Source organism: Rhipicephalus sanguineus, chromosome 4 (genome assembly GCF_013339695.2).
Source record: "Rhipicephalus sanguineus isolate Rsan-2018 chromosome 4, BIME_Rsan_1.4, whole genome shotgun sequence".
NCBI lineage: Eukaryota > Metazoa > Arthropoda > Arachnida > Ixodida > Ixodidae > Rhipicephalus > Rhipicephalus sanguineus.
The window spans coordinates 66,185,464-66,212,210 of NC_051179.1; the positions used below are offsets into that span (position 1 = coordinate 66,185,464).

The following is a 26,747-nucleotide window of genomic DNA, read 5'->3' on the forward strand; positions in this document are numbered from 1 at the left end:
ACGATGACGCATCCTGTTATCTCTTTCAAGGCTGCATGAGACAAGCTATAGCGACAGTTTCCTTGTCCGCATTACCTCAACTCCCTCGCCACTATTCTGCCACAACACGCAATGCAAATTGCATGTTGCTTTAGAACGATTGCGTTCTACCATAAAAGGATGGCTTTCATTCTCTTTCTCTCGGTCTCTTTCTTGTGTTCACATTTTGGCGAAGGACGTTTCGGTCTTAGTGTGTCTTTGTTCAGGCACATAACGATTTTGCTCGTACTCCGTTTTTTTTCTTATTTTTGCTTTAGTGGTGCAAAAAAAATGCCCCCACCTCCCCGAAGGGAATCATGAGGAAATGCGAATGCATTTCTTGCGCCGAGAGTACACGGCATAGTAATTTTAATGGCGTAAAGCTGGACACATCGACGCGCTCAAGTGTCTCCCTTTTGGGCGCCTCTTTCAACGAACGCTTCCTACGTGCGTTTGTAATCACCTCAGGGATGTTGCCACCGCCTTCAATGCAGCACAAACGCGTTTAGAACGCGCTGTTTTCAGGCTGTGCCAAGGCAGCACAAACGCTACAAATGCGTTTCAAACCTACTGCATTGAGGCGGTGGCGCAGGGAGGAGAGAGAGCGAACGGCGAGAGAAGTAGCGGCGAATCACTGCACCTACCCTCTCCTACACTCTCTCCACACACGCGGGAGCTCCGCCGAGCTCCCGCGATGCGAGCGCCCTCGCACGCCAGAGCGCGGTCCTCCTCTCCACTCACTCTCCGCTACTCCGCCCGCGCCACCTGCTCCGGTTGCTAGGGGCGTGGATAAGCGCGCGCGCCCGCACCTGTTGCTATGGGAGAGGGAGTGAGAGCGGAGAGGCGCGCGGACAACGCCGGATGCCTGACATAGCCCGACTAAGAAATGCATTCGCATTTAAAACAAGTGGCACCCTTGTTTTCCTTCCAAGCACTTCCAGTCGAGCACTTGGTTGCGGTTTTCCGAATATTCAGAAAATTTGTTTTAAGAAAATGTGGGCAGCTTGCATTAGGTCGTGCAAGGCAGAATCACAGCTGTGCTGGAGGTATCTAGCTACTCCCAGCTCTCACTGGTCACGCTTAGTTACCGGTGGCGCTTTCGTTAATATATTCCTCCGGGGCCGAGTAATGCTTCAGTATAGCTTGCTGAATCATAGGAATACAAATGCAACGTTTATTAGACTGCTATAAAAGCGGAGCCAACGCTGGAACCCCTGACGTCAATCTGATATGGCGCCTGTGTCGTAGGAGTACATTTGTAGTGTTTATTGCTTTCTTGTAAAATTAGATAGTCAGCACCACAACCACAATCGACGTTACACCGACATTACGCCTGCATGGGCTGTTTTTCCAAACCAGGTTATAGACCTGGCGTGGCTCTGTGGTGGAATGCCTGATTGCCACGCAGAATGCTTGCGTTCTATTACTGCTGGGACCCTAATTTTTATTCTTTCCATTCGTCGGGTGAACGCTGCCATTGTCGGTTATTCTTAAAGCTCTCGCACCTAAATTACCAATGTCTGTTCTCGCCGTTCTTGGGTAGATATAAACTGTGAATCACCTGTGGCGCGTTCCCGTACACCGCGGCCCGTGATAAACGTGCCACACGTGTCTGGAGGAAAGGATTTGACGACGTACCCGACAGGATTTTCACGTTTTTCATGTCATGACCCGACAGTAATATTTGTCAAATCCACTTACCCTCCCATGCCAATTTTGGTCTACACCAAGTTAGGAGTTGATCACGGGAGCACCCAGACGTAGGCGGATAGATAGATAGATAGATAGATAGATAGATAGATAGATAGATAGATAGATAGATAGATAGACAGATAGATAGATAGATAGATAGATAGATAGATAGATAGATAGATAGATAGATAGATAGATAGATAGATAGATAGATAGATAGATAGATAGATAGATAGATAGATAGATAGATAGATAGATAGATAGATAGATAGATACGCTCAAAGTGCCAAAGGTTCGCTAAGAAATGCTTCCCATTTAAAAACTTCGGCAGATCCCACACCTTCTGGGAATCGGTTTCATGCGAAGCAGTCAGGGAGTAGTTGTATGACGCCGCATTTTTTTGCTTTGAGTCAAGCGTCACGAGGTGGATCGACGTCTTTTTGTAAGTGTAATACTTTTGTGCACACCGTGGGTTTACCAGGCACGTTGACAACACTGGCGTTTTAAGGATAACTTATGCTCTGACGTAACGTCCGCGCTCACCTTAGAGCACATACGTCCGTATTATCGAAACGAAGTGCACTTTACGGTACGACGATATGAATATCATACTTAACTTCCGTTAGCGTATTCAGCCGCGGTCGAGTGACGCTTGAATATAGCTTGCTGAATCATAGGAATACAAATGTAATCATAGGCGTGCGCAGGGTTCCTCAACAGGGCGGCCAAGGTTCATTGCAGCGCCCCCCTCCCTACTAAGTCGGGGTATGGGGCACACTTTGCGCGCCCCCCTGACACCTCCCCCCCCGTGCGCACGCCTATCAATGTAATGTTGATTAGACTTCTATAAAAGCGGAGCCAACACTGGAACCACAATTTACGTTAACTTGTCATGACGCCTGCATCGTAGGAGTACATATGCAGCGCTTATTGCTTTGTTATGAAATTACATAGCAAGCACCACAACCCCAATCGACGTTGCACCGACATTACGCTTGCATAGGCTGTTTTTCCAAAGCAGTTTCTAGACCTTGCGTGGACCTGTGGTAGAATCCCTGACTGCAATGCAGAATGCTTAGGTTCGATTCCTGCTGTGATCCTGATTTTTATTCTTTGCATTCATCGGGTCAACGCTGCAGGTGTCGGTTTTTGCCAATGTCTGTTATCGCCGTTCTTTGGTAGACATAAACTATCAATAACCTGTGGTGCATACCCGTATACCACGGGCCGTCCTAAACGGGTACGTGCCGCACGTGTCCGGAGGAAAGTTTCTGACGACGTACGCTACAGGATTTTCACGCTATTCGTGTCATGACCAAACTGTCATGAAGCAATTATAGGAAGATTACGACGAAGGGTCACATAATCTTGACCAGAGTGCACGTTTGCAGGCGTCCATAAGCTATCCATAAAACTTTATTATTGCACAGCAGATGAATAATCAGATGGCCGCTGTCCAGGCCCGGGCACCTCTGATAACGTATTCATAGCGTATATGGACGTACTGCAAGATAGCTCCTGCTCTTGGAGTGTCTTGTTGGCCACTGTCAACCACTGTCCGTTGAGGCTGCTGACACGGCCAACAGTACTCACCACGTGGTATGACGCACAGAATTCTTGACTCGTGCTATCACAGAGTGATAGCAATGGGACACTATAGGAGGAAATACAGGCACCACAAACGCTGGTATAGACCAGCATTTGTGGCAATCAGGTGGGGCTTTCGGACTTGTCTGGGTAGATATGGCGATGATAATCGCCTGGGGAGTATTTTTTTCATGCTTGCAGGTCCTTGTTGCTGGTAAATTGTAGGCTATTTGGAAAACAGGCTACGCAGGACTGGCTAGTTCAATCATCAAAAATAAACTTAAGTTGCTAGGAAATGTGTTATCAAATAAAACAAATGAAAGAAAGTAAAACAAACAATGCAGAATTACGGAGATGTAGAAGATCATTTAGCTGCGGCGTTGGCCACTTACATGCTCTAAGAGAGGAGAAGGAACAATAGAAAGCAAAGCAAGGAAATTAGACAGCTCTTAGATTGGCTGACATTCATTTGCTGGGAAAAGGGAGTGGAGTGAATAAAAGTTTATAGAAAGACACACTACCAAAAGAGACAAAAAACGAGAAAACACAGGATAAATCTTTGCTTAGTATTGGATCAGTATAGCGCGTGCATGACACTGCTCGAGCTGTATCTCTGTGTACATTATTCCATGGACTTAGATACCTTAAGACACTGTCCGCCACCTGCGCTGTAGATGGTACCGGCCAGTTCCCCTCAATTCTTCCTCCTGAAAAAGCGTCTTTGTAAAGCATGCCTGAAGCATTTGCAAGTTTTTATCTGGGCGCATTCAAATGGGGGCAGTCACAAAGGAGGTGGGTCATCGTGCCCTGGCATTTATAATTGTCGCTTGTGGGTTTTGTTGGCCATTCAGATCAGAAATGAGTTGGCATTCGGGCGAGCCACACGAAGCCAGGGGTAGAACAGAAAAGCCTTTTCAGCTGGATAAAACCCCGGTGGAAGTCGCAGCTGTAGATTTCTAGATTTGGGCTGTGGAGGCGAACGTTTGTAATTTCCATCGAGCCATATTTCGTAAGGCAGTGCCCGTGTGCTACCGAATGAAACCATGTAGCTGAGTTGTTTCAACAGTGATAACATCATCGTACATCGGATAGCCTCACCCACGAGGTATTTACCTTAGATGCAACAATCCACTAGTACGCATCGTTGCGTTTCCCTTCTATATTGCGTGGTATAGCAGAAGTATGATGTCAGCGACTAGTTCTTAATTATGCCCGTGATAAAACGGCGACATAACACACCGATGTCCGAGAACGTGAACAGTGGTCGTTCTTCAGATGTGAACTTTAGTGCAGCATGGATGGTAGCGACCTCCTGCAGCCGTCGATAATGTCCGACGTGATGTTATGACTTTTATGGTGATGGATGTTGTGGGAACAATGACTGCTTCTGCTGAGCTTGCAGAGGAAACTGAACTACCGTGTAGAGGTGACGGGGTTCACGGCATTTCCCATGCGGGAACAGAAGAGTGGTTTATGGCAAGGATAAACGGCAAATCGGTTTCATTTTTCGTCCAAGAAATTGTTGGAAGGGCTTCTAAGAGATGGCGTCAGCACTAGAGCAGTTGCACTAGTCTCGCTATAGGCATGAAGTTCGACGGCAACGTTTCGCGGTGAGAAGCAATAATACTATTGCATGCTGAATGTGGCCTTGAAGCAGAAAGAAACGCAATGGTGTGTGATGGAATCCGTGCAAATATCCGATGTTTGTTCTTAAAGTGCGACGGCAATGTGTGTTGTGATTGGGCGACCAAGCGCTGCTAAAGATGCACACCTAGTAAGGTCAAGACATATCCTCAAAGTTTGTGTTTGAACCGACACCGGACAAGCTTTAATGCATAAATTTGGGGAATAGTACGGCGTAAAATTTAAAAAAAAACACAGATAGGCGCATTGCTTGTGCACATCCGCCTCACAATTTTCCCACGGGAGATCTCAGCACGCGTGTGATCGCGGTGAGTGTCCTCTTGATATAGTAGTTTTGACGATTCCAGGACATGTCGGGACCTATTATTGCCCTCAGAAAGCGGTAGGTCTTTTCATAACTGATTAGGCATCCAGTAATTTTCATGACGTATGGTCTCATTGCCTTGCGTTGAATTCATTCAGTGAACAGTTCTCAGATAACAGCTACAGTCCCGGTAAGCACAGAAAGCCTGTGATCTAAGCAATTTACATTGGTGAACATGGGTCGCATTGCAATTATTCTTGGATGTCGTGAGGAAACGACCTGTCTATCAGGCGCCAGCAAGCGTTCATGAATCGGTGGGTACCATAGGAACCGGATCAGCGGAAACTACAACATTTAGTCCAGCTCAGAGAACGCATTGCATACTACATAAAAGTCTTAAAGCTGAACATTTTGACAGATTGCCTGTCTGGTTGCGTTCATAAATTAAGACTTTCAAAAGGCTCCAACCAAAAAAATGAGTTTAATTCCCGACGTTTCGGAATCAACTCGATTTCTTCCTCAGGGGGAGTGACAACGGCGGTGTCGAGGTGCAACTCTTAACTTCTCTTTCGAACCAGCTGAATGTATACTGACGGCAGGGGAACCTGCCGTCAGTATACAATCACGGTCTAACCACAGCAAGAAAACCAATGCAAACAAAGTCGCGAGTGAGCGCATCCGTCCCAGGCCGGCCCCCTTCCCATCAATCCCACACAACCGCAGCAACCGCGGCAGCCACGACCCCCTCAACACTCTCACCACCAAAGAAGACGCGCCTTCCCTCCTTCTCCCCAGCTGGTTCGAAAGAGAAGTTAAAGGGCCCCTCACCAGGTTTGACAATTTTGAGCTAACGAGCGCAATGCATACACTGGGCGTTCACGATCACGTCTGCCAAAATTTGGAACGCTAGGCGCCGCGGAAATGGGTCAAATTTCAAGGTGAACGCTGCTTGCCCTTCCTCTCGCGAGCGCGCGCTTTAGAGAATGAGGGAATGACATACATGAGAAAATGGCCCTACGTAGATGGTAGTGCTGTGACGTCGCTCCTCTACGTAGACGACTGTGCTCTGACGTCGCCAACAGTAGCACGTGACGCTGCGATAATTATTTGACACGACATGTGTAGTTTGTGTAATTTGTTGCTTGAATAGATTAATAAAACTTGAGAGAAATAATGACACACACAAAGGGAATGTGTGCGTCCTTTTCATTTTTTTTCGTGAATTACAGCGAGATGCGGGTCTAATGTGCCTCCCTTTCCCATGCGTCCGTGTCCCCGCGGTTAGCGCATCGAGCAGACGCCAGCCCTGGAAACGAAAGTAATGTTCTGGTGCGTTCGAGCACTCATTATGCTCGTTTATTCTACCGCGTCCAAGTAAACGTTAATGCGGCACTCTCGTGCCCGTACAAATGTCTCAACTTTCATGCCCGTCCCGCAGAAACAGGCAGTACACACCAGAGAACGCCGACAAAACGCCCATGGCCGCTACATAAAAAAAAAAAAAGTTAGCGGCCATGCAACGCCGCTCGCGTGCTCGGGCTGGCTCGGGCACGTGATGCGCACGTGACCGTGCATGCGCATGACGTGTTCATGCGTATGTGTCAAGTGAAGAGGGCAGGGAAGGGATTTGGCTTGCTAAGGCTACACGGGGCGAGTGGCAAGGGTTTGAAACTCGCCTCCTCGCATCATGGTTTCGCGCCGCTACAAATTATTGTTTTTCTCAGCTTATAATGAACCGATTTGAAAAATTCTTGCGGCATACTGCTCTTCATTCGGCATACAACGACTTCCAGCGTCTAACTAAAATTTGCTATGTGGCCTGGTGAGGGGCCCTTTAAGAGTTGCACCTCGACACCGCCGTTGTCACTCCCCCTGAGAAAGGAATCGAGTTGATTCCGAAACGTCGGGAATTAAACCCATTTTTTTGGTTGGAGCCTTTTGAAAGTCTTAACATAAAAGTCTGCATGCTTGTACATGACACATACGTCTGTGACGCTACATAATCGAATCGACTTATTTTAACCGTAGCACATCTCAAGTAGTACTTCATGTTGCTTCTCTCAACAAGTGCAAACTTGAGAGATGAACAATTAACCTACGCGCAGATAAAACGTAATGAAAACGTTTTGTCGAAATTATTGTTATGCTTCTTCGGGAAGTGTTCAGTAGTCATTCGCTCAGTGGGCTGCGGAAGGCTGCTTTTTGAAGTAAACTCAGCAATATTGGGAGGTTTGTCCATACTTACGTTTTTGAAGGCGTGCGAATAATAACAGTGCAGCTTCGGGACCCATGTCGAACAATTTCCTAGATGTACACACGATGCATGTCATCTATAAGAACGATTACCGGCTAACGATGAAACTGAACGTATAGCGATCGATAGCTGCGAGCATATGACATATTTCAAGTGCAGAAACTTAGCAAAACACGTTTTTGACACGGCGCTCAAGCAAACTGTGTTGCTTTGTTCTACAAGCAAGCAAGAAAAACGAGGATCACTTGTGCATTGAATGCGTACAGGTGTTTTCCTTCTTTCGCGCGAAACTTCTGCATCAGCGCAAACGACTCCATCTGGTGGCCAGAGTTAATGGCCTGATCGCCTGCACATCTGTGCTGTATCACTCCACAATGTATTCGTCAGAAAAGATATTATGTTTATACGCGTTTTGCTAGGGGGGATAGTACGTCGCTGTAGCTCTGCGCAGTTGATACCGACGTCATCAAGTGACCGTCGGTGACGTCCAGTAAAAAGTTTGCCGTTGACAGCTCTTTCTCTTCGGCCCAGTCGGGAAAGGACTGCAGACCGAAGTCGTACACTCCGAGAGCGTGGATCATGGCTGTCTCGACGAGGGAGCACAGCATATTAATCATGAATCCCGGCTTCGCCTGCGATTAGGATGGATGTAAGGGAAAACAAAACAAGATACAACCACTCAACAACACATTTCAACACAGAAGTATTCCTTTAAACATATATTTTCAAGCAGAGCAAGGCAAGCATTGCGGTGACGTTTCTACCCGTACAGTGTATGTTGCAGTAATCAGATATACAAAGGGAACGTAATCATTTTTTTCTTTCTTGTTCTCGCCCTGTTCACCACACCGATGGCGACATCTGACGGCGCCAGCCTCTGCGAATTATACCCGGGGAAGCGAATACCTTTTCGCTTTGATACCTCTGTTGCTTCGAGTGACAGCCGCTTTTTTAAGAACTCTTTTTCTTAAGCAAGCCGTAAATGCACTTAGACACGTGTCGTTGTTGTCTGTTTGTGCGCTTCTTATTGGTAACGTTTCATCAACAATAAAAAATCATACTTCGCGTTCGTCCTAGTGACACGAATGGCTACCCGCTACAGGTGATACGCACAAATTTAGTTGAGAATGAATATGCGTTATTACGAAGGGGTGACGAACACTAAAGAACAATTTTAGTGCCCGAAGTGACCTATCTCATCCTTCTCTGCTTCTGCTTTATGGTGGCACTGCGGAAAAAATGAACAGGATAAACTAGGTTCCAACAACGTTGCTATATCAAAACACATGCTTTCTCGGTTCGCGTTTTCATTTGATCGGATTAAAAACAAATGTTTACAAAGAACCAAAATATTTGGTGCTCTGAAATGTCTGCAGAGAACCAAAGATTTCGGTGGATTTACACGATAACCTGCTGAGACGCAGTCGATAAACATTCCAAAAATCTCCGAACAGCTCATGATTGTTTCACATTAGCATGAATACAGAAATGATATAGTTAAGCTGAAAAATAAGGCGGATAGACGTGTTTGGCAAGTATCTCAATACTGTCTCCACTTTTGAGATTGTCCGCCCTAAAGATGCGTGCAAAGTGCATAGACGAGGCAACAAGACTCCCAGAAAATTTCTTTTGCAAAGACGATGTCTCATTCACTTGTCTTGAGGCCCACCTAACAACAACTACGGCAGCACAGCCAGTCAGTGAATCGTTTCTTCCCAGTACTACCCCGCAGGTAAACGTAAACAAAGACATGCCTCAATGACCACCAGTGCTTCTACGTACGAACATGGCTTTGGCAGCCAGCGTATGGGCTCATTTCATTTTTTCCCTCTAACGATTACCGACGATACGTTACAAGCGCCAATAACGAGTGCGATGTCGCTTACCTCCACAGCTTGTATCGCTGTAACGCGCCCCATCGACGATCGGTGGCCTCTCCACGTAAAAGATGCCCGCAACCATCATCGACGTCAATCGGGTAAGACGGGAAGAGAGCGCCCTTGGAGGATGTTCCGTTGGACGTTGACAGTCACCGAAAAGGATGTTTGTGGAGGGTCTAATTCACTTCGGAGAACCGCCGCCTGAGCATCGCTCCTGCCGTTGCATGGGGGGATCCGCTATGCGTGCGCGGTGGAGAGAAATGGTTTTGTCCGCGATCTGCATGTGCAACCGGTTCCCGTTGCGGTGAGCCTTGCCTGCTTTCGCGCGGCGGTCTCCTCTCTTCTTGCACGAGCGTTTGACTTGTGGGGCGCGAATGTGTGTAGTACAGCACGTGACCGTTTTACCGTCGCCCCCAATATTTTTCTTTCTTTTCCGCTCACACGTTGCTTCCTTTGTTTTTCAACAACCGCAAGTTGAGTGTCAGAAACCACGATTGTTTTATAAACGACGATAACTCTGTTGGCAAGGGCTGAGAACAGCGGTGGCGTATGATGAAGAGTGACAACAGGCAGCAACAACAACTTCGTTGGGGATGATCGTCTCGCAGCGCAGCCACGACTTGATCGAGGGGATGATGCCTAATCACTGGCGATGACTGTGAAAAACGAGTTGATGATCGATGATCGTCTGCCAAGAAGAGGAACGTGGATGGGTGACGGCTGTCTTACAGCATATTCACGACTTGAAGGTGGTGAAGATTGTTGGACACTTGTGACTACTGAGAACCACGCGTCCATTGGTGCTGAAAGCGAGAAGCTGAAGGTGTAGAAAGAAAAATACCAATAACCACCACGACTGTAAGGCTGACAGTTCTTTAACGCTGGTGTTGGCTGCTGCGTAGAGAACGGTAGGGGCAGGGCATTTCGTTGTTGGAGGACGTTCACCGCATGAAGGGTGCGCACGTGAGCTTGTCGACGTTCTCCGCTTCGTCAGCACACAGCGATGGAAAGACGATGCCGACGGTGAAAGCGGACACCAAATGCGCAGAAATAGCGAAGATGGTGCTTTTTAAAAGGAGGAGGGCCGCCAGGAATGCGGCCAGTTTGGTTTTCAGGGCAGGAAGAAGCAGAACGCGCATTTGCTGGATAAGATCCTGGGCGAACACTCTACCAAACCCTGCGAGAGAAGGAGAGAGAGGGAGCGAGAGAGATAGTCCGAAGGTTGCGCCGATAATCAACAAGACCAGGCGCATCAGCAAGTTCCGCATCACTTGGTAGAACCAGTGTAGCTGAAAGAAGTTGCTTTTTGTTTATGTTGCTCATTCCAGCCTCATGTTCTATCGATATAATTTGGGGTCTATATGTCAAAGTCCCACCTTATCTTGACTGGAGTTACGTCAGTGCTTTACGTCAGTGCAAGGGTAGCTGATTTCTGGGAATTTCTATTCCATGACAACCTTACAAGAATGCTCACTTGTTGAAATGATGGCTTCAGGCTAAGGCTTTCTAAATTCTCCAACTGCTCCTCAGTTGAAGTGACGAAGTTTCCTTGTCAACGTGATACCGCAAATTGTGTTCTCTCAGGATAAACGTGCTTACTACAACTGAAAGTTGAGCTAGTTGGTGCTTATTAATCGTAAAAAGATAGGCGTGCAGACACGAACACAAGGGGAGGATCTTGAGTACAATATCGAGAACACATTATGAACAGGAAAATCTAGCATGACCATGTGGTTTGGCTTTTTTTTTTAACGCCATGTGCCTCTCGCCTATGTGTTCTCAAAATTGTACACTGCGGCTCAGGCTAATCTTACTGACACTGCTTCTTTAGCGAACACTTTTGATGCCGTTTGTTTATTAAAGCTCAAGTCGAGAAACCCGCGCGTGCAGTAAGAACGCTGACGGGTAGCACTGGACGCAAGTACTGTGCGAGGGTCGCCCATCATGAATATCGTAGTCTGATGCTTCCTTCTGCATACTATAAGAGGTATGCTGAACGAGCCAGGAGACATTAAGTTGCTCAATATCAGCTTGTAATTTTATTAAACAGATGGCTATTTGTGTTTCCCGTATGTATCGTTCAACTCTATGACTGACAGCACTGCGTATTTACATGTATATCGCTACATTCACGTATGAACAGTCCGTTGTGTGCAGCTTGTGGCTCATGTCAAACACTTGAGCATCTTATAATACACTGTCCCGCCTTTGCTACGCAGCGGGCTTTGCTGATTAGGGAATATAAATTCCTCAGACTTAAATGCGCGACCACCGACGATTACCTCTTTCCGAGAGGTTGTGTATCTCGACGCGACCAGGCCCATCGAGCTCTGCTGACCTCTATGGACCAAACAGATCTGGCCACCCGTCTATAAGCGTTCCTTTGTGTGTTCGTGTGTGTGTTTGTGTGTGTGTGTGTGTGTGTGTGTGTGTGTGTGTGTGTGTGTGTGTGTGTGTGTGTGTGTGTGTGTGCGCGTGCGTGCGTGCGTGCGTGCGTGTGCGTGTGCGTGCGCGTGCGCGTGCGTGTGTGTGTGTGTGTGTGTGTGTGTGTGTGTGTGTGTGTGTGTGTGTGTGTGTGTGTGTGTGTGTGTGTTTACCTATTTTTTGTCCAAGTCTTCGTCAATTTTTTTCTTTACTTTCCTATCTCCTTTCCTCTTTTCTCCTCCTAACTTCCTTTCATCTGTCTCTTCCCTCCTCCCGAAAGAGCAGGCAGGCATTGTGTCCCTTCTGGTGGCAGTTGCCAGCTTGCTCTCTCCCTCTTTTCTCCGTGTCCTTGTGCTTGCATGTATACACATCAAATAAATAAATACATTCACGATTGCCAATAAACAATGTAAGCTTAGAATAACAGGGAGCTGAGCTAGTTGTTAAGTATTCATTCTGAAAGAAGTCAGGACACCACAAACGGCGTTTGTGGTGTCCTGACTTCTTTCTTGTGTCCGTGTTTGCACGTCCTGTCTTTTTAGAATGTAAGCTTGCTTGCTTGGTGTGTTTTTTGCCAGTTGAGGCGTCTCGGTCACTTGGCGACATAAGACAAATATTTGTAGTAATGTTAGGCTGCCGTGCGCGTGAATACAACCCCGGGACAGCAGCGAATAAGCGCCTAGAACCAGCGGGCGAGCATCGCTGGCACCCGCACACGCCGGCAATTCAGCAGCCATATTGCCCTAGCGTAATGATGATGATAGTTTTAGCAGCGCCATCTGTCGGTCGTCTACTTTAGTTGACAACGCCACCGCTACCCTTATTTCCGTTCCACTGTCAAAGGTACAGTTTACCTTCTCTAGATTGTGTATAGTGTTCTGTGGCGCCGCCGTTTCTTCGCGGGGACATATTGGTTCTAAAGTGTCAGACGGAGTGCAGTGGCTAGCACGGGTACGGTGCTGCAAACGCGTTGGTGTTTCAGTTATCAGATCAGTTGTTCGACCGCTATGACAGGCTGCTGTGTGCCACTGTGTTCTGGTTCACATGCGAAAGGCCAACGGAGGTTTCGCTTCCCTTGTAACAGAGAGTGAACAAAAAAATGGGAGGCGCAAGTGTGACGTGACCGCTGGCATCCAACAGACAGCACCAAGATATGCGATGTTAGTTGACTTGTCGTAGCGTATGACCATGGATTTTTTTTTTGTCGCTGGCCGTGCACATGCTGTTGAACAAATTCATGCATGAAGTAAATACTTAACTCACTATAGCTGCATAGCATAATCATTGTGTGAAGCTGCTATAACAGAGGAACTCCTAAGCTTTTCGTTAGGCCGTGCAGAGTTGACAAAAATTCGGCCAAGCTTGCCTATGCCTACTTGAGCCAATGTAAGCTTAGATAAGCCTAGTTAAGACAAATTAATCATAGCTCAGGCTAATTAAGCTTAGCCAAGCCAATAAATACTAATCGATACCAATCAATACTGATTGATTCTAATTGATACCAAATAAGCCACCGGATTAAGCCAAGTAAACCAGTATATCCTGGCCTAATTAGGATTGGACAAGCCAATCAACACTAATCGATACCAATAAATATAGATCGATACCAAGTAAGCCGGGTTAGGCCGGATTAGTGTGAATTGTGTCGGATTACGCTGATCCGGACAAGATGAGATGACCTTGCCATGAGGTACTGGATTCAATTAATCCCGCATAAGCCACAATAAGATCATTCGAATTCGGGTAATCCTGAACAAGTCAATTTTGAGCAAGTTGAGACTGCCTGGCCAGTTGGATGACTGAGTATGGCCACATTAAGCCAACCTGGATTAAGCTAATCCGGATTAAGGTAATCATGAACAAGTCAATTTTGAAAAAGTTGAGATTTCCTAGACATTTGGACGACTGAGTATGGCCATATTGGGCAAATCCGGATTAGCCCGTATTATGCTAATCCGGACTGCCCAGACCAAAGCATCACTGGCAAACCCGTGTGAAGTTAGACAGTTACCCGTTTCAGCCAAAACTACGCGAAGCTCAGACGTACCATTGCGAAGCTAACCCAATTTCGTGTACATCAAGTTAATAAAACGGCCGCTAGGGCACAATGACCTGGTCAATATATGTCATGACGTACGTGACATGCATGACAAGGTTTTCATGTTATCACCAGTCATTTATGTTCGTCATGCGGTCTTGTCATGCCATGCCAATTTTGGTATACATCAAATAATTGAAACGGCCGCTAGAGTACCATGAATGGGGCATGTATGTCGCGACGTGCGTAACATGCATAACATTATTTTTGTGTAATAATGTTCGTCATACGCTCTTGTCATGCCGTGGCAATCTTGTTATACATCAAGTTTTTTTAATAAAACGGCCGCTAGAGCATCATGACCGGGTCATGTATATCATGACGTAGATGACATGCATCACATAATTTTCGTGTTATGGCCAGTCATATATGTTCGTCATACGGTCTTGTCATGCCATGCCAATTTTGGTATACATGAAATTAATCAAATGGCCGCGAGAGCACGAAGACTTGGTGACCAGTTGATTAGTAGAGCGCTAGGCACGCTCAAAATAGCTTTCGTTCGCCATGAAATGCTTCGCTTTTAATAATGAATGCCTAACATATTGGTTGCTAGCAATATATGTGCAAGCCCTACCGTCAGAGGGGATAAACTGAGCCAGAGGATAAACTGGGCCAGATTTCTGCGGATTTTACTGAAAGTGCTCCGTCACTGCATGCCAGGCAGTGCCCGCGAACGGGAACGTTTGAACCAAGATGGCACCCACAAAAGCAGGGTCTCCACCCTGTAGCGGAGAAGGCGGACACATCGAAGCACCCTGTGGGGTTCACCAGCGTGCGGTCGCATTGTGGCCGAATCGGCCGCATACGCTGTGCCAAGTCCGAGATTAATCTCGCAAAGTAACTCCAAACAAATGCGCCCATATCGACGAGTGCACAGGGCATTGTGGCACACTTTGGTGGGGTGTGCTCTTGCCAACATGCACAAGATTGTGGCTATCATATTCTCCAACCAATCTTTTTTGCCCGTAGACAGTGCATGCTTTCATTTACTCTCCAGTGCAAGAGAGCCAGCCATTTTTTATCGCGTACCATCTCCTTGGCCTTGGAAAGGCTTCATTTTTCTACAGCGACGTTCCTATTGCCAGCAAGCTGCTACAATGGCCAGGAGTTCTTGTTTGCACCGTGTCTCGCTTGCATGAGCGTGACGGAGACGTTGAGCATACGAGCGTTACAAGTTACGGACTAGGTGACGGGCCGCACAAAAGGCCCCGCATTCCGACGGAAGTCGAACAATATCCCCTCTTTGTTGCGCCAAGCAGTCACACAAGAGTTGTTGCATGCCGCCACACGGCGTCTCACATCACGGGACCGCACTGAAAACGCACGGTCACCCCGCTTACGACCGTTTGTGTGATCGTACTGATCGTTGTCGCAAACATAAGCTTAATCACAAGTTCATAGGCGTGAAAGAGGCTGCCGTCCTAACCATGTCCAGACGGACATCTTGTCGTGTTTGCTTAAAGATGCAGAAAAGAGGAAAAACTTTTTCGTGTTAGTATATGTCGTATTAGTAAATACTCTTTCACGATGCTAAAAACACCACCCCTGCTGCGGGAAGACGTTTGGTAAGCGAGAAAAAAGCGCAAGAAGGAAATGCGGGTGGCGACGCTATCTTGAAGTTCCAGCACAGGTCGCCGCTACTTCATAGTTGACGGCGTCTGCTGGGTCCTAAGAAGTTCTTAATCAGTAAAAATGAACGAAATTGTCTATTGAGGGAGCCAGAGACTTAACAAACCAAGTTTTAGGCCATTTCATTGAGCCAATGAAGCCAAAGTACGAAAAGAACACTTTGAAATCCGTGGCGTCACGATTGGAAATGTCGGCGGGAATCTTAAAAGTGCGACTTTTGACATTCATTTTTCATTTAATAAACCTATGGTGGTGAAATTAACGGCACCAGAGTTTGCAGATTCTCATTTTTCAGTCTAAACTTGCTTATTGTCTCAATTTAGTGCCCCTTTAAACTGTGCTCCATATGGACGACATTTCTCCCGGCACTGTGTCCGTCGTGCGGCAGTACGCTCACGTTCTGCCACTTTTCGTGTAGGTGCGTGTAGAAAACCCCTGGCGCAGGCTATTAACTAGACAGACCTCTAATACCGAGTATGTAGCAGTGGGAGTCGTAACTCGCCGATTCGATCCCTCATTGCAAGTCAGTGTGCATATGTTGACATATGTTGACATGCACACAATTTGCTACAAACCTATTTGTGGCAGAGTTCAATGCATGGATGGTCACGCGACGTGATGACGCATTTATGTGTGAATGCAAATTCTGTTTTTATTGATTCGAACCTTTTTTATCCTGTAGGTGCAGAACACATGTCACGTAAGCCAAATCATCAATTTTTGCGTAGCGCTTTGAAAATTTTACATGAAAGACGAGACCACTACTTCGTACAAAATCCCTCATTCTTGATTATAGATGAAGTTACAGATCAAGTGCATATTTAATTGAGTGATTCTGTATAAGCATGAATTGTAACAATGATGTGATGAGCTCTTCTATCGCAACGACCTCCCACAACAATAAAGTATACACGAACGAGACTAGCGCAGGTATGAAGGGCAAGAACGTCTTTAACTATCTATTGATTAAACTTTTTCATAGACGCATATGTAATAATTATGTTACAGACTGCTTCCTCTCCCATTAGCTAAATGAGATCTCCTTAATCGTGAGCGAATACGTGTAGGAGGACGCAAACGCAATAGATGTGAAATGAGCGAGCTTCAGGCGCTTCTATGGGAACGGCATGTGAAATGCGACTTGGCATTATCACTGCATCAGTCGATGGGTACTGCTCTTGTAGGCACGCGCCTTCGAATTTGTGCTTTACTAGGCCAAATGTCTTCAAGAAAGCCTGTTGGTATCACGAGAGTGTAAGCTCTTCATTGAGCCATGTTCATGCATCCAATAAGATTCTGCCAATAAGTTTTGTACATTCAACTATAGACAACCGTTTTTCGAAAGGCAAAGGAAGAAGCCAATATAATCGCCTCATTTTACGGATATGAATGCTTCTTACGAAAGACGCTGTGCGTTACGTTAAGAACGATTGGCTGAAGACAAAATTCACTTCCTGTTTCTTTTTGGAAACAGTTAAAGAACGCTTGATTAGCATAGACACACAAATACTGGAAATGTTTAGCTTTTTATTTTCTTGCACAAGCTTGCACCCTATGATGTCAGCGGTGCACACAACATGTGTCAGAGACTCTCCGGACATTCGTACTGCGCACAGCAGACAATAATTAAGTCCTTACCTACATCCCTGAATGTCTTTGTCATACTAAACGCAACAAGTTGAGAGCAGTATAAACGCGAGCATAAATCCCTGAGAGCTCCAGTTGGCCTCTGCCTCTGAAACCCGGTCTTGAGCACACACATCTAGTGGCTGCAGCTGTCCCAGTCTCAAACCGTGGTTTCCACGAGTGCTTGAAGTGCAGGGCCACGGTGATGTCGAGGTAGCATTCCTTAGCTCATGTCAGATGTTTAGTCTCAGTGTCGTGCTTTGCTGAGTGAGAAAAATTATTGCTCTTAGCAGTGGTAATCTTCGACACCACGCATTGTCAACCTTAAAATAACGAATTCTATTCTGATATACCTGTTCTTGCTGACGAAGCATACCTGTCTTGACACTTGAACTTCGGAATCCTCATAATCATCTGTACTACAAGTAGGAACTGATGCGAAACGACTTGTCGGGGCTTTGGAGATCGAGGAAATTTGAACAGCGATAAATTTCTGTCATTCACGTACGCCTTTCACGTGGCTTGCGTGTGATTGAATGTAGTCAGCGCTGTCGTTAATGTGATGATGTCGGTTGTGTTTGGTACAGTTGTAGGGGAGACCGTCAATACGGAGGGCCTTGCCCAATCTGGCAACGTCGCCAAGCCAAAGATTGGTAAGCCTATTGCGTGAATCATGGTGACTTCCACCAGGACGCAGACCACGTTCATGATTAAACCCGGCTTTGCCTGTGAAAGTAAACAAAAAAACATCAGCGTATTTTACAATAGATATTAACAAATGTGTCTCGTATATGTTCACTTCTTTTGTGGTGGCCTATCTATCTATCTATCTATCTATCTATCTATCTATCTATCTATCTATCTATCTATCTATCTATCTATCTATCTATCTATCTATCTATCTATCTATCTATCTATCTATCTATCTATCTATCTATCTATCTATCTATCTATCTATCTATCTATCTATCTATCTATCTATCTATCTATCTATCTATCTATCTATCTATCTATCTATCTATCTATCTATCTATCTATCTATCTATCTATGCAACGCAAGCACGCCGCGCTGTCTTGAGGCGCAAACTGGCCAGAGGTTATCGGAAGTACCGTACTACGGCGTGGCTTTTAATCGTATCGTGGTTGTAGCATGGAAAAACCCAAGAAATGTTAGTCTCCAAATCAAGGGTGTGCAGGATATTCGCTCACCCGGCCCCCTCAACGTCCCGCTATCGCGATCCAGTAGATGGACAAGCGATGACCGAAAGCTCACCATTTCAGGAATTGTCATTTTTGCCACTTCGTACACGATTGCATTAGGAGGTGCTGCAGCGGGCAGCATATATGAGAAGGAGCAGCAGATCGTCACTGGCAGTGCGAGGTAGAGTGGGTGCACACCTATCGCGACCGCCTGCATAGAATAAAACGCATTTTTCTGTGACTGCGCCTTACAAGTGAACAGCACACTGTATACGCTGTATGAGTGTTAAGCGGACAGCACATTTCTCTCAAGTGGTTGAGTACACAGCTTTCTAAATCGCCTCTCTTTCTTAAACTGTTTTTACTCTCCTTTACACTTAAAACAACGTACACACAAATACAGCAGCTCAGCACAAGTACTTTAGAATAACTTGAGTCTGGCCTAGTTGGTGTTTATTACAATAGTGCACAAGTGCACATGAGCGAGGGAGACTGTTTGATAAAGAAAGGCAGAGGGGTCGGGCTCAGCTGTAGTGTATATACTCTTCCAGGGGGCGCCGCCATGGGTGGCAACTGCATAATGGGTATCGCAATAAAGTGAGATTTCATTTAACAGTGTAGCATCGTTTTCTACCTATGCATCCAAGCAGCAGCCTGCTGGCCACCTGTATTCAAGCAAACCATACAACGGACCGCCGACAGGAGGGCACATTGGAAACGGGCTGAGGGCGCGTTCACATGTGTTTGCTAGTGTTACGGAAGTCATTAATTTGCTAGCCGTCTGCCCTGTATATACCGCCAAGCGGGCTTTGTGTAAAATACGCGCTTTGCTTTGTCTACAGGGAATCCGTTTCTGTGTCCTCACCATTTCGAGAATGACAGGCAAGAGTATGGAACTGACGGCCATATTGGTCGTCACTTCGGTGAGCATGGAAGTGATGCAGCACAGGACGACGACTGTAAGCCCGTGAGGAAGCACTTCAAGGCTCTTCAAGTGGTGCACCAGCATTGCTGACAAGCCTGATTTCTAGAACAAAGGAAATATAGAGCACTTGTTGTACAAGTATAGTTAGAAAAATTCACAGTAAATCCCGTAATTCAAATAGGTGGTCCAGCAACGGTCATGTTCATTGCAGCTTACAGAATCTGCAGCGCAATCTTGTAAGTGCTGAAAGACAGTTAACGCAGAGAAGGAAGGAAGACAAAGAGGGATGCCTCCGCTCCTTCTCTGCGTTGTCTTATTTTCAGGCCTTACGTGCTTGCGCTGTAGTTTCTGTAAAACGTGTCTAGACCAACTAGCCCACATTGCCGATCTTCTTCTTGTTCGTTGAGTACATCATTATCTCTACTGTGACAGCTATGAGCTGGGAAAGAAAGCTCATGCTTTGGATCCTTCTATCTATCGCATAAGTTAGAGTTATGTTACTAAGGCTCAGCGGAATCAGCAGCTCAGTATCCTGGCGAATTCCAGGGCTGCGTAGAGATATACGTGAAAGCCTGGGTGGACGGAGGGACCAGCAAACACCGTGCACCAGTGAAGATATGTGATGGACAGTGAGGCGGTGACATTGCTGGTGCATGTTATGTACAGTGAAAGTACGCATCCACGGGCAGGCAGGCGATGCCTGTTTTTAAAATCATTGCGAAATGAGATTTTGGTAACTGTGAGAGCTAGGCAGCGTTTATTTTATCTTTCTCGCTGCATCAAATTACGGAGTAAATTAAAGGTACAAAGCAAAGTTACGCTCACAGTATACCACTGAAGTTAGAAGAGATTCGCAGTGGCCGAAGAAGGTATGTTACTGAATCGAACTTATCTACAGTGGCAGTTCTTGTTCCATCGCTGTTAATCACACGCCTTGCTGGGGTAATAGGAAAATATGGCGTGGAATATTTATTCTCAAGAAGTTTCTCATGCAGTGGCAAAGCTGGGGCTGAATAAGTAGCGTTATACCTTGCAGCCCTCTGCGAGGCACATGGCGCCTCCGATTAGAATCACGATCCCCCACTGAGCGCGCTCGCTGGCCTCTCGCCACGTGAGAATGGCTCGGCCACCGGGCTTGCGAGGGTTTTTGGGAACCACAAACAGCAGGAACGTCACCAACATAGAGGGGGTGGATGACCTGATGAGTCTGCACCGAAAACGAAAAAAAAAGGGAGAGGGAATCCAAGGGAAGTAGAAAGGTTAATAAGAGGTTTCCATATTGCTACCCTACACGCGGTGAGTGGCATCAGGGGTAAAAAGATAGATATAAAAATGAGCGCACAAGATTAGTAATACGCATGCACAGTGCAGCGTAGCCACTGATGATCATTAAAGTCCATTGCGCCGAAGAACTGCAGAAGGACTCGTATGACTTTGATGTGCTGATGAACTGATGAACTGAGTTGGCGAACTGATGTGCTGTGTGGCCAGCCTTCCTGACTTTTCCTTCTGTAAGAGCCCGATATTCACCTCTGCCCAGGGCGCACTGAAGAGTCTGGGGATGCTTGTCAAATCAGGGACAGTGGCGCGAGTGGTGGCGTGCGGCAATGCTGTGTCGGCTGTGGGTTGGCGTACCGTCAATCAACCCATGCAGCTTTTTTTTTTTTTTTCGAAAGTCTGCCCTTTCATACACGAAGCAAATTTATATGTGTATTTCTGAACTCATGCAGCTATAGCGTAGGAACGGGTGTTTTATCAATATGCGTTAACTGCAGATGAGAATGTGAGCGAATATAGTTTGAAGGCAAGCCCTTGTTATGACGGACGAAGTATTTCGGGAAGCCAAATTCGGTAGCCCGTAACGCGCGCCTTTAGACTGCTACAAAACGCGGTAAGTGCGGAGAGCAAATGCGACTGGGTGAAATTCCAGCATTCCCTAATGGAACACTCCAGCCCTTTCAGATGCCCCCTATCAAGAACTGTCTTTAAATAAGTCAGATTGGCATAACATTATTTCAAGGCACTCACTATTTTGTTGCAACAGAAATAATGTAATAACACGTTGATTTATATGTCTTATAGTAATGAACCCAAGTTAAATTGTCATCACATATCTTTTTATCCGGAAGCCATTCACGGTTTGTTTTTGCATAAATAGAATCAAATCTCAAGCTAGAAATAAATTTTTCGGTTATGTTCAATTTGAGCAAAGAGCAAACTTATACTTTCGTCATGGCTCGCGGGAAGAGACTCGTCGAGCATGGTTGTGTCTTCAGCAAAGTGATCATACGCAACAGTACACTGCAATATTAAGTTAAATGAAGACAAACTTTTTACGCAGGAGGTTCAATTCATCCAAAGGCCAATGTATCTTGCTGTTTCTTAGCTACTAGTCGACGCAACGAGCAAAAACAAATGGTGTACACAATTTTGCACAAAGCGTCTCAAGGGGCTAGGCATGTAGTAAGCACTTCCCGTAAAACCGGACAGCTGTTCCCATTATGCAGTTCATTTGCGAACGGTCGAGTGGCGGTTATTAACGTCAACAGGATATCGTAAACGAATATCGAAGTTCATTATCTTCAGTGCGTGCAGCAAGAAGAGCCTTGCGTTTTCGGAAACTTGCCTGTGTCTGAATAAAAAAGGAGTTCTACTAAATTTTGCAGTGGGCTTATGTCAGGTTTTTCTCCGTGTACTCGAAACTAGGTTGCTGAGGTATTGTTGAATGAGTACTTGCCTAATGTTTTATTATACGCCCCCAAACACTAAATTCACAAGCCAGTGAAATGAATATCCCGTGGAAGTGAGACTTATTAAAGATCGGTCGCAAAGCGCACTTTCGGTCAAGCGCACTGTATCTGCACGGCCAGTATTGTAGTTTCTGTGAGTACGAACTTAACGGCAAGCGTTCGGAGCATTATTTTTGCATTCGAAAAAGATTAATACTGACATGAAAAGAAAGTAAAAACGTTCGCACTGTACATACACTTACTTTCCATTAGGAATCATTTCCACCCAGCCACGAAACACCTGGGGCTTCATCGTGAACCAGAGAAGGATCATTGACGTCATCAGTAACGTGACACACCACTCTGCAAAACTGCGATCAAATATGGTTGCAAAGTTCAAGCTCCACAATAGTAAAATACATAGCCCCGGTGAAGGCCTAAATTTCGCAGCGAATTAAAAAACGAAGGGCAAGTAACAACAATCATGATAATAAAGGCACAAACTCGTACACAGTCACACAAAGACCCATAGACGCATGTACGCACCCACGGATAACCTCTGCATGCAGCCTCAATTCAGGCGCAAACACAAATTGTGCAAAAATGCAATCAAGATACAGAGACAGTCAAAAAGCATTGCGATGCGAGTAATCCGTAATGACAGCGACATCAGTACTTGCCTCATAGGGCCCAGGTCGCGGTATCTCCTGGATATTTCCTCACGAACTATTTCTTCCGACGCATCTGATGAGAGGCCCCTCCTGCATGACATATATCCGTAGCACAAGCTCAGAGCGCACTACCAGCAGACTTAAGTGGCATAAAACAGCATTCGCCACACTGCTAAAGAATAACAGCCTGCTCAATGCAATGCAAGTTATGAAGGCGGGAGCCTTAGATGTTCCATCAAGCTGGAAAATTGACCGTCGGCGGCGTCAGCACAAATTTTGCGAAAATCATAACCGAGTGATGACATCACTCTATGACGTCGTCATGACGTGAAAGGTCGCAAGAATTAGTGGCGCAACACATGAGATTTTCGCGTGGTCAAGGGACGGCCGATCACGGAGGCTGTGCAAAAGCATGTGAGATGCAGAAATATTACAATGCCTCCGACCCGGGAGGCAGTGCGTGAGTTGCAGAGACTTTTGTTTTAGTGGGGAATGCGGGGGTCGGTGAAGATGACCAATACATCGACTACGAAAAAGAAGAGGATGGCTTTCGCCTTCGAGTCGTTCGTGGCAAGTGCATGGAGCTTTTTTTTTTTTTACTGACTCAATCCTGTGAGTTTTCTTCACTGACTCAACCTCTTGGTGTAGTGCAGCCAGCCACCCGACAACGTTGTCTGGTAGACGTCTCAACTATTCCACTGTTATATTTATCAATCTTGTCATATTTTAGTATGATGGGAGTAATAATCATCCGGCGACACTAAGAGAAATTTATATTCGCAAACTACAACGGAAGAAAATCAACTTTCGTGAGCAGCGCCAGTGCAGAAGCTAAGTTTAACACAACCGTGTTTTGTACAATCTGTCCGGCTCATCACATCTTCATCCTTTTGTTTCCTCCCATTGAACTGACAGGCTTACAACTTTCACACTTATTCAACGCATTATGCTCCCCGTAATGGCTGGCACTGTGACATGGCTAATATTATGAAAAGTTCGTTCTCTAAACTGCGACTACAATGGTCCAACAGCGCATATGAGTGAAGCTAACCAGCCTGTTCGTCTGGATAACGACTCACGTCTTAGACTTCAGAGTGTTATCGGATTTGCTTGTTCATTTGAATTTTTGGGTGAACTGCGTAAGGACCGGACAAGAACAGTAACAAACACGGCACAGGAAATATAACAAACATGAGCGCAGCATTTGTTACCTTTCTTATCCCATCCTCATGTGGTTCACCTAAAGTTTCTATAGACTTCTCTGTCTTGGAAGCTGAAGCCGTGTCACACCTGAAGTCCAAATGCAGATGTCGTCAGCGTAGATGGAAAGCTTTACGATGATTGGTAAGCTTTCGACCAGTCCAATGAGGGTTATATTGAAAAGCGTAGGGCTTAGAACTCCTCCTTGAGGGACTCCTCGGCTACTGTAATACTCAGTTGTCGGGCCATTCTCCGTGGTCACGTAGAACGACCTTCTCTGCAAGCAGCTGCACACTCACATATATATCTTGCCACCAAGACCTACTGTTTCTAGTGCACTCAGGATGGCTTCATGGGAGACACTATCGTAAGCCCCCTTGACGTCTAGAAACAGAGCAGCACACAGTCTCTTACAGGCCTTAAAGTGTTCGACATATGTCACCAGATCAACAACGTTGTCTGTTGCCGATCGGCCGTGCCTGAATCCGGCCATGGCATCTGGATAGATTTCATAGTGCTCCAAGTACCATTCCAGTCGTGTTAGAATCATTCTTTCCATGGTTTTTCCCACGCAACCCGCAAGCGCGATAGCACGGTATGAGGAAATGTCGAGAGGCGACTTGCCAGCTTTGAGAAGCGGAATGAGGCGACTTGACTTCCATGCTTGGGGAACTGTACCAGTCTGCCAGGAGTCGTTGTATAGGTGCAGCAGTGCCTTCCGAGCTTCGTCTCCAAGTTTACAAAGAGCACGATATGTGATGCCGTCAGGTCCTGGCGCCGAAGAACGTCTGCACAATGCCAGTGCAGCTTCTAGCTCATCCATAGAAAACGGGCGGGTGTCTTGCGGGAAATGTGCAGTGGTAGCATTCACAAGGAACCCAATGTCTGCCTATGGTATATCAGTTAACGGAGACCTTATATCATTCAGCAGAAGCCACAGGTTCTTGAGAGCGATAATTGACAGAAACCAGTCTTGGACTCCACACGTGAACTACGTGAAGCGGCTGACTGCTATATGTCACACGTTCAGATTCCTTGCAGGAAAGAAATGGGGAGTGCCGATACCATCTATGCTACAACTGTACAGGGTTCTGTTTATTGGATTCCTACGGTACAGCTTACCTGCAGTATCGAACACCGGCAAGACTAACCTGCGCACGATTCAGAGCATTCAAGCCCAAGCTCTTAAGATATGCCTTGGGTTACCCCGCAGCGCGTCAACGGCTGAAACCATTGCCATCGAGCAAGACTACTCAATCACGACACACATTATCACCGAGACAATGCGTACGTACCTCAGGCATTATGCCAGGACCCCTTCCCACCATCTGGCGAGCCTCACTGCTGAAACGCCCCGCACGACATATAGTGCCACTATCGGCAAATATCGCTCATCATTTACTTCGGGGTACGCACCTGCGTCAAAACCAGTGTTCCCTCCGTGGTGCTTGAGCCGCCCACGAGTTCACTTAACGGTTCCGGGAGTGCGGAAGAAGTCAGACCTACCGACACATGCCCTGAAACAATTGAGCCTACTCCTTCTGTACGAAAACTACAGTAACCACGCCCACATCTATACGGATGGCTCGACTACATCATCCAGTTCTGGTGGTGCAGTGGTTATACCATGACAAGGGATAACTCCGCGTAATAAAACTTCACATGCGACGACGTCTACGGCGGCAGAACTCGCGGCTCTGCGCAGCGCACTAGAATTTATTGATACCGAAAGCCAAAGTAAATGGGCTGTGTTTTCTGACTCAAAACCGGCGTTACAGTGCCTGCGGTCAGTTCTCCGACGAGGATGCCACGAACAGTTTACATATGAAACCGTGAAACTTCACCACCACGTAGTTCAAAAAGGCCACGATATTGACTTCCAGTGGTTACCTGGCCACTGTGGCATCAGTGGAAATGATTCCGCCGATCACGCTGCTCGCGCATCACATCAGGAAGCAAACATCGTCCCAATTCCGCTTTCAAGGACAGACGCTGCAAGGCAAATTCCACAACTGGCCCGCAGTCTCACACTGACGGAGTGGAACTCACCAAGCATAAGACATACCCGACTACATCAACTGAACCCTTCACTGCAACTCCAACCTCCATCCGGCCTTCATCGACGCGAAGCTTCGCTTCTCTATCGCCTTTGGTTGGGAGTTGCTTTTACGAAGGCATATACAACGCTAATCGGAATGACTGACAGCGCGGCATGTGATGTCTGCGGCGCCGAAGAAAACATCGAACACTTGCTGTGCCACTGCCCTCGTTTTGCCTCGGAGAGACAAGTACTGTCCAACGCACTGCGGCGACTGGATGATCAGCCAATTTCCGTGCAGGCGCTACTACAGCACCGTCCACATCTCTCGACGGCCCACAAGGCAGTGAAAGCACTCTTGTGTTTTTTGAGAACGACGGGCTTGTGCGAACGCCTCTGACTTGTGGTGCAATCCCGCACGCTCTAGTGAATGCACTGCATCTCTTCTCTCTCTTCCCTCCTCTCTATTTCTCGTCTTTCTATTCCCCTTCCCCTATCCCCTAGTGTAGGGTAGCCAACCGGAAGTGTTTCTGGTTAACCTCCCTGCCTTCTCCTTTTACAGCGAAAGCTGTTATGAGATCATTTCACCGGCCGTTTTTGGCGCCGTAGTTGTCCGCCGCCGCCGCCGCCGCCGGTGTCCGTAACCAGTATCGCTCGAAATAAGAAAAAAAACGAAACCAGAAAAAAATTCCAGGATGGAACGAGGTTCGAACCTGGGCCCTCTGCGTGGGAGCCCAGTATTGAACCTCTGAGCCATGCCGGTGCTTGAAACTGCTTTACAAAAATGTCCTATACAGGCTTCATGTCGGGAACGAACCACATTAG

At 46.5% G+C, this 26,747-nt stretch overlaps 1 protein-coding gene across 2 annotated transcripts in view; it reads right to left on the reverse strand.

Moving 5' to 3' along the window:
* The window catches only part of LOC119390156 (solute carrier family 13 member 5), a 124,305-nt gene that overhangs the window by 69,725 nt on the left and 27,833 nt on the right, over positions 1-26,747 (reverse strand). Inside the window, exons 9-14 of one of the 2 annotated variants that reach the window (XM_037657721.2) lie at positions 22,694-22,774; positions 22,277-22,384; positions 20,314-20,491; positions 19,225-19,386; positions 18,433-18,570; positions 16,145-17,885 (exon numbers count right to left, since the gene is read on the reverse strand). The exons of the other annotated variant lie outside the window; for it this stretch is intronic. Coding sequence (XP_037513649.1) covers positions 17,673-17,885; positions 18,433-18,570; positions 19,225-19,386; positions 20,314-20,491; positions 22,277-22,384; positions 22,694-22,774 — 880 coding nt within the window. The 3' untranslated portion in view covers positions 16,145-17,672. Of the gene's footprint in view, positions 1-16,144; positions 17,886-18,432; positions 18,571-19,224; positions 19,387-20,313; positions 20,492-22,276; positions 22,385-22,693; positions 22,775-26,747 lie in introns of those variants that run through there. 2 annotated transcript variants of the gene reach the window in all.